This window comes from Psammomys obesus, unplaced genomic scaffold, assembly GCF_907164565.1.
Source record: "Psammomys obesus unplaced genomic scaffold, mPsaObe1.curated_primary_1811, whole genome shotgun sequence".
NCBI lineage: Eukaryota > Metazoa > Chordata > Mammalia > Rodentia > Muridae > Psammomys > Psammomys obesus.
Genome location: NW_026595981.1, coordinates 18363357 through 18372261, shown reverse-complemented (window position 1 = coordinate 18372261; position 8905 = coordinate 18363357). Strand labels below are relative to the sequence as shown.

The 8905-nt window shown below is 38.7% G+C and overlaps 1 protein-coding gene across 1 annotated transcript in view; it reads left to right on the top strand.

Moving 5' to 3' along the window:
* Positions 1 to 2055: 2055 nt before the first annotated feature.
* The window catches only part of Utp18 (UTP18 small subunit processome component), a 13519-nt gene continuing 6669 nt past the window's right edge, over positions 2056 to 8905 (top strand). The window contains exons 1-3 of the mRNA XM_055620589.1: positions 2056 to 2193; positions 2739 to 2829; positions 4222 to 4345. Of these exons, the coding sequence (XP_055476564.1) occupies positions 2188 to 2193; positions 2739 to 2829; positions 4222 to 4345 (221 nt within the window). The 5' untranslated portion in view covers positions 2056 to 2187. The remainder of the gene's footprint in view (positions 2194 to 2738; positions 2830 to 4221; positions 4346 to 8905) is intronic.

Genomic DNA, 8905 nt, shown 5'->3' with positions numbered 1-8905 from the left:
AGTTAAAGTGGTAAAATGGATATTAGCTAAGGATATAGAAGGCTTGGCATCTACTCCTTGGACAGATTGTTTCACTTCTCTGATAGATAGGGTGTTGATACTTTAATTCTAGTGTTATTTATTTTAAATGTTAGTTTATACTTGAAATAAACGTGTTTCAAGTATATAATTTATTTAAATGTATTACATATGTATTATATTTAAGTTTTTTGAACTAGGTAAAAAAAAATCAGCTGTTTTCATCAGGGTCCTCACTTTTTCTCTCTATTGTCCTGCTCATGCTACCTAAAAACATACGTGACACCTTCATAATCCCTTTGGAAAACCAAAGCTATTGTAACGTAGGTGGGCTTACCATACATCTTGGGACAACATGTTGGCACAGGCCCTCCATCACTGGCAGTTTCCCTTCCTATTGATGGCACTTGTGTGGCTGTGTTCCTGTTAATGTGTGAATAAGACCAAACTAAAAAGACATTTGTGTTTATCTTCAGTATTTCTAGTCTGTTCTTTCCTGTTTCCTCTCACCTTTAATTACTCTTTCCAAGTTAGTTCTTTGTGAAATCCCAGCAGAAAGGAATCTCTTTAAATTGTTGTTTGGATTTTGTAGATCTGAATCTGCATTTCCAGCTTCATTAGGTGAATTTCCTGGTCAGCCAAAAACAACTTGTAATGAGTCAGAGAACTGTTTTTATAGCTACTATATTTGTAGTTTCCATATCCACAGCTCAAAATCACCTTTAAGCCCAGTTCCAAAGGATCCAGTTCTCTTTTCTGGTCTTTTAGGGTACTGCACACACAAGGTGCACTAATGTGCATAGGCAAAACACTCACACTCTTAAAACAACAAAACCCAAAGCAGGCTCTGTGGGGTTGTTTAGCAAGTGAAGGTGTTGTTTGCTGCCCAAGTCTGATGAGCTGGGTTCTAGTTTCAGAAGTCATGACAGAAGGAGGAAGCAAAAGCTTTGATTGTATCAGGCACATATTTTACCACTGAGCTATCTATATCCCTAGCCCTGTGAAACTACTATTTCAATAAACTCAAGAAATTTGGGATATTTCAGTTAAGGTGGGAAATTGCTGACTAGGCTATGTAAGCTTTTGTAGTCCAACTCCATTTAGCATAAATATTTGTTTGAACAGTGGAAGCAGAATTGATTTAGATTTTGTGTTCCATTGATCTGTCAGAGCTTATAACTTAACAAGTTAGAGATAGTCCAAAGGAGCCTCAACCAGCACTTTTTTTGTAATGTAAAGGCTTTTTACCACAATTTAAAAAATGTCCTTCCGGTCTGATCAATAGTTGCACTTAGCAGCTTGAATTAAAAATTTGTTTTTTGACTAAGTGGTTTGTTAGCATGGTATAAAAATCAAGCATGTAGCTGGGTGTGGAGGTATATGCCTATAATTCCTGCACTTGAGGCATAAAGATCCAGGATATCATAGATCCTTAGCTACATACTCAGTTAAAGGCTGCCTTGGACTTGAACACTCGGCCCCCTACTATGTACAAATGAATGTTGGCTCTTAGCATTCTGATAGGGTCAGTGTGAAGGGATATGTCTTTTTAAATGGGTGAGCAGACTCAGTTATGTTTATGCCATCACAGGAAGCAAATCAAAAAAAAATTTTTTTTTGAGACAGGGTTTCTCTGTGTAGCCTTGCCTATCCTACGCTTGCTTTGTAGACCAGGCTGGCTCAGAGAGATACACCTGCCTCTGCCTCACAAGTGCTGGGATTACAGGCGTGCACCAAGAATTTATCAATTTATCAATTCTTAAATACACTTGGAAAGTTAGGAGTTTGTGCTTTTAAAGTACAAAATTAAAGATTATTTTCCCAGTCCTCACAGGTGGCAATCAGTTTGGCCATTTCTAATGACAGTGAATTTTCCTTCTGTTAATGAGCTGTGCAACAACAAACTACAACAGTCCTTTTAGTTAAAGTATCACTGCTTATGTTTGGCAAAATGAGTTGATTTGTTTACTGTTTGGAGTGCTGATTCTCTGTGGTGATGGGGGAACTTAATTGTTATTAGAGGGTAGACTTCTTAGAAGTCATTAAATCTTGATTATTTTATTTCTCTTCTTAGGTTTGAAAGAGAAAATAGTGAAGAGATTTGAAGTCTCCCCAGATGGATCCTTTTTGCTCATAAGTGGCATTGCTGGGTTTTCTCATTTGCTCTCAATGAAGGTGAAACATTTAGTTGCTTCTTGTTCTTCCATTAGGTAGTAAAGCTAGGGTAAAGGGCAGTCTTGAACGTTAATTCGGTGTGGTTTTGTTTTGTTTTTGCCTTCACCTCTGAGAGATCCACTTATTAGTGACCCTAGAGTAATGGGATTAAAGGCTTGCACCAGGACAGCTGTCCTTCAAATCTACACCCCAGGTAGAACTTTGGGAGAAGTTGTGGACAGTTAATGGAAAACTTTTGGCAATGACATAAAACAGAGTCAGCAATGGTGAGATGGCTCAGTGGTTCAGAGCACTGGCTGCTCTTCCAGAGCACCTGGGTTCAGTTCCTAGTATCCACAGACTGGTTTGCAGCCATCTGTAACTGTAATTCCAAAGGATTTGTTCCCCTCTTCTGGCTTCTGTGGGCAACAGGTACAAATTTGCACAGATGTCCATGCAGACAAAACAGCTGTGCACGTAAAACTAATAAAAAAAAAATTGAGTCCAATACTTTCTGGAAGATAGAGAATAGCCTTCTAACATCTGGTAAATAATTACTCTTTTAGACCAAAGAACTGATTGGTAGCATGAAGATTAATGGGAGAATTTCAGCATCCACATTCTCTTCAGATAGTAAAAGGATATATACCTCTTCTGGTAAGTATATCTGTATTTATGTTTCAAATTTTAGAAAAAGAACTGCATAGTTTTCCATTTATTGTTTTAGTAAGAAATCAGATATATTTAGCATTCATTTTCTGTCATTGCCAAATCAGTTAAGAAGTAATAACAAGCTGGGCGTGGTGGCATACACCTGTAACCCTAGTACTTGTTGAGGCAGAGACAAGCAGATCTCTGAGTTTGAGGCCAGCCTAGTTTACAAAGTGAGCCCAGGACAGCTACACACAGAAACCCTGTCTCAAAAGAGAAAAACGAAAACAAAATAAAAACAAACAACCCCCTCCCCCCCCCAAAAAAAAAAAAACTAATAGCAGCAAAGGGTTAACCGTTGATATGCAGCGTAAACGTGTTTGTTACATGTATGCTTACTTCAATATGGGAACATTTTTCAAGAAGATAGTTAAAACAAGAGTTTCACTGAATTCTCTTTGGGAGTTTGCGGCTGTATGTACAAGGGCAAACCTTGGAACAGTATACAGAAAAGGAAGGGATGAGAGGGTGTGAGGAGTCATTTTGATGTGAATATAAGATATAAGTATAATAGAATGAGACAGTGCTGTTGGAACAAGAAAAAGTATTGATCAGTTTTGGGAATTAGATGGTCATTTTCATTATGGACATTTGTGGCCTCTGTGTTTAATATTTTCTTTTTTTCTTGCCCACATTAATTCTCCAAATTAATATGTGTTCATTGCTTAACTTTAATATCTTTAATATATAAATGACTTGGAACAAACTGTACAAGACTTTTTAGTTAAAATTATAAACTTTTTGTGGTCTGGATCAATTTACTTTCTCTACCATCATTATCATTAAAAGTTTGCTTATGGGGGCTGGAGAGATAGCTCAGAGATTAAGAGCATTGGATGTTCCTTCAAAGGTACTGCGTTCAATTACCAGCAACCACATGGTGGCTCATAACCATCTATAAGGAGATCTGGTGCTGTCTTCTGACCTGCAGGCACACATGCAGGCAGAATACTGTATAAATAATGAAATAAATCTTTTTAAAAAAGTGCTGATTTATATTGTGAAGCTGTATATAATAGGCACTGTAAATGCTTATTGGTATTTTTTTCCTTTTCATGTATTTGCTCCAGTAATTTATGTAAGTGGAATATAGCACCTTTTCCTTAAAATTTAATTCAAATTTATGGTTTTTGTTTTGTTTTGTTTTAACTTTAAACCCTAGAATGCTGTTGTTTTGAATGACTGATGAACTTTTGTATATATATCAAAATGTTTTTAGTTTTTTGGAAATAGGGTTTAGTTCCTTGTGCTATTAAAGAGTCAATAAAAGTGGTAAGTTCACTTCCTTTTTAGTTTAAAACCAGATTAGCTGAGCCCTTCTTTGGCTTTTACTTTCAGTGAATGGAGAAGTTTATGTGTGGGATGTGAATTCAAGGAAGTGTATAAACAGATTTCTTGATGAAGGCAGTTTATGTGGATTAAGCATTGCTGCATCAAAGAACGGACAGTATGTGGCTTGTGGGTAAGTGAAGAGAATCACATTGTTCTAATGAGAAAGTGTTTAGCAGTTAAATACACTAGATGGTATTTGACAGCTTAGAAATAAGAGCTCAGTAAAACAAACTGAGCCTTATGTTTTGTAAAATTGTCTTCATGCATCATTTATTAATAGAAGCATTTTGCCAGCTTTTTAGCAAAGAAGAAACTAGACTATCTTAAATCATTGTATATTTTCTTAAATTTAGAATACTCAAGTCAGTCATGGCAAGGATTCTATCAGTGTATTTAGCTTCTTGCCATTGATGAGGAGGTATAGTAATTCAACTTTGGATTTAAAGCTCTTACGTCCTGTAGCTAGGTGTAGTATAAGTCCAAAACATAGTCTTTGGAGATAACCACTTGTTAGTATGGTAGGTGTTCTAGTTCTTGTTGTTTTGTAGTGAAGAGACACTATGAATGTGGCAACTCTTAGAAAAGAAAGCATTAAATTGGGCCTTGCTTATAGTTTTAGAAGTACCGTTATCATTACAGTGGAGAGCATGGTGGCAGTCAGGCAGACATGCTGGAGAAGAAGCCAAGAGTTTACATTAGATCCTCAGGAAGGGAGAGCCGTAATGCCTGGCTTAGGCTTTTGAACCTTAAAGTCTATCTGCTGTGACATATTTCCTTCAACAAAGGCCACATCTTCTAATCCTTCTCAAGTAGTGCTACTCCCTGATAGCTTAAGTTTTCAAATATATTCTTATTCAAACCACTGTAGTAGGCGCTTAAAAATATTTCCTAAAACATGTTATTGGGTTACTAGTGGAAAAATGCTTTATACGTGGAAAATGATGACTTTATCTTCCTACCTGCTTCTACGTATGTAGGTAGGAGGAGGAGGAATTGCATAGTATTGTTAGCTCCAAACTAACTTACAGGATCATGTTAGCATCTGTAATTTTGTTAGTTCAAGATGTTACCTATTTGACCTCTGCCCAAACACAATTGAGCTGTAAAGAAATTACAGTTAGGTATTCTCTACCCTGAAGAGAGAAGTTAAAGGGTCTAGCTGCCAGAAATGTAGGATACTTTTTCAACATTAAAATTGGGGAAATTACTTGTAAATATCCCCAGCAAGTTTGGGTTCTGGGAAGGCAAGTAGAACTGAGCTAGAGAACCTGGAGACAACTGCAGCATTGTTTAGGTGCTCCTTAGGTGGTAGGATACGGACAGACAGCTCGCAGTGTGATTGTCTGATGAAGGCTGCCTTTCCTTTGTTGCTAGTCAGCACATGCCATACCTGTAGAGAGATGCATTTCAGTACAAGGTACACTTTGCCAGAAGAGTATGAGTTAGAGCAACAGCTCCTGATTTACAAGTCTGGGAAGAAAGTACCTCATACAAGTGTTTTTAAGCAAAACTGGTCTTCCTCTGTGTCGGAGAAGGATAAGTTCATAAAAATAACCTTGTTTCAAGTTTGTGAAGTCAATACGGTGAGTATTTTTCTGGTTCTTGCCTTCTCTTTTTTTTTTGTTTCAGTTTTTATTGGTCCCCTTGGAAGAGCCTGAGCAAAAAAATCTTGAAACTCATTTTAACTGAATTATGTTGTTGGCCAAAGATCATTTTCATATTATATTTAAATCTGTTAAGAAAAGCTTTATCTCATTTTAGTAGAATTCCTGACATCATCTGATAAGTGGTGCTGTAGACTCAGGGTAGAACGGGGAGAAGCTGGGACCATGGCTGCCTGCTATCTTTTCTGGTCTCTGCAGCTGGCACTTGATTCTTTTGATCTCAGAACTCCTATTATTATCTGTCAACTCAATTTAGTTCTTGTTCTCATAAAGTGCATGCTTTCTGTTTACGACTTCTGTGATTGAGTAGCTAAGGATACTGTACAAGATCTTTTACTTTACATTTTCATTTTGAATAGCTTTGGAGACTGGTATCATGTGGTACATTCCTGTAATCTCAGTATTTGGGAGGTGGATGCAAGCAGATCTGAAGGAAAGCAAGTTTGAGGTCAGCCCATGCAACCCCTCCTCAACTTTGGTTAATGTAAAGATTTTGTATTCTCACTGTATGTATTTAAGTATGTATGTAAGTATGTATACATAACACAAAAGCATATATCACATATTTTAAAATTTAAGTTTCATATATGTATACAATGTATGTTTATCATGTCCAATCCAATCCCCTCTCAACTCCATTTAGAACACCTCACTACTTTCCCTTCTATTTCTTTTTTAATGATCTATTAAATGTAACAGTGCTACCTGTATGTGGAGAGGTATGGGCCTGGCCATTAGCATGGGCAACGTATTAATGGCGATCAATCAGCCATCAGTTGTCAGTAACTTCATATAAGGGTGGAGCCTAATGGGTCCCTCCCCCATCCATGTTGGAATGTTGACTGGCTTGATCTTGTGCATTCAACTGTAGGTGCTGTGAGTTCATGTAATCGCCATGTCATGTCCAGAAGATGACGTTCACAGCACTCCTTCCTATCCTCTGACTCTTTTTTTAATATTTTATTATTATTAATTACACTTTATTCATTTTGTATCCCCCCCATAAGCCCTTCCCTCCTCCCCTCCCGATTCCACCCTTCCTCCCCTTTCTGCATGCATGCCCCTCCCCAAGTCTACTAATAGGGGAGGTCTTCCTCTCCTTTCTGATCTTAGACTATCAGTTCTCATCAGAAGTGGCTGCATTGTCATCTTCTGTGGCCTGGTAAGGCTGCTCCCCCCTCAGGGGGAGGTGATCAAAGAGCAGGCCAATCAGATTATGTCAGAGGCAGTCCCTCTTCCCATTACTATGTAACCCACTTGGAAACTGAACTGCTATGGGCTACATCTGTGCAGGGGTCTTAGGTTATCTCCATGAATAGTCCTTGGTTGGAGTATGAGTCTCTGGGAAGTTCCCTGTGTTCAAATTTTCTTGTTCTGTTGCTCTCCTTGTGGAGTTCCTGTCCTCTCCAGCTCTTGCTATTTCCCACTTCTTACATAAAATTCCATTCACTCTGCCCATCAGTTGTCCATCAGGCTCAGCATCTGCTTTGATAGTCTTCAGGGCAGAGGCTTTCAGAGGCCCTCTGTGGCAGGTTCCTAGGTTGTTTCCTGTTTTCTTCTTCTGGCTTTCAGAGGCCCTCTGTAGCAAGTTCCTAGGTTGTTTCCTGTTTTCTTCTTCTTCTGATGCCCATCCTCTTTGCCTTTCAAGATGGGGATTGAGCATTTTAGTTAGGGTCCTCTCTTTTGCTTAGTTTGTTTAGATGTGTCGATTTTAGTGGGTTTATCCTATGTTGTATGTTTATATGAGTGAGTATATACCGTGTGTATCGTTTTGCTTCTGGGACAACTCACTCAGGATGATCCTTTCCAGGTCCCACCATTTACCTGCAAATTTCATGATTTCCTTATTTTTCATTGCTGTATCCTCCGACTCTTACATTTTTTCTGCCTTGTCCACCATGTTCCTTGAGCCTTGATGCCAGTGATACTGGCACTGAGAGCTCCATGGTCACTTACTCAGTCTCTAAAGCATGCACTCTATGAGAACAAGAACTAAATTGAGTTGACAGATACTAATAGGAGTTCTGAGTACAAAAAAGAAGACTTTTTTTTTTTCCAAGTTGAGAGCAGATTGCTGTGTGCTTTTAGAACATTCCTATTAATTGTCAGTGTTGGAGCATACTTGCAAATCATTTCATTTAATTTTGTAGAGGGGCTTTGTTACTCCAGTCAGTTTGTTACACACCCAAAACGCTATAGACAGGCTTCTCATCTTGACTTTTCTAGGTGCAGCGCTCATTCTGTTGGGCAGATTCATAGAGTTGTACCTTAATTGTGTCTTCTGCCAAATGTAGTCAGTCACATGCTTTGTTTTGTAACTGGCCATCTGGTCCAGAAGCAGGTTGCTGGGAAAACACTGAGCACTCACTGTACACAAAGCAGTGCATGTTGAGGAATATGAAAGAGTTGAAACTGGCATCTCTTCCGTGAGTGGCAGCCAGCCGTGCACACAGGCTGCACAGGCCCTAAAACCTCAGTTGGCAACTCAGATTCAAATGGCCCTTGTAAAGTGACAGGAGAATTCCTGTCTATCTTGCTATGGCATAGATAGCTAGTTTGGGCTCTTGCCTTTACTAGGATTTAGCAAACTATAAATCACTTTGAAGTCTATACATTTGACAACTTTCAGGTCAAAGCCATCTTTTCATATATTTTGTTTTAATTTGAGATAGGTTCTTGGGCATCCCAGGTTAGCCTCATCCTTGCCAGCTTAGGCTGGCCTTAAATGATTGATCCTCTTGCCTCTACCTCCCGAGTGCTAGGATTACTGAAGTACATCACAGTGTTTCACTTGTTTCAAGTTTTCTCCTCAGTTTTCTATCAGTTGACTAGAGATTTGTTGACTTTAGTCTTTAGCTTATAATCAATGCCGAGGTTGTTTGGAGGGGGACAGTTGCTGTCTATAAGACTAAGATGAGTAAGGTGCTAGAGGTAAGTTGGAGAAGCAGCAGCTCTCAAGGGGCAGTGCCATTTAGTGTCCCCACACTAGGCTCTCAAGGGGCAGTGCCATTTAGTGTTCCCACACT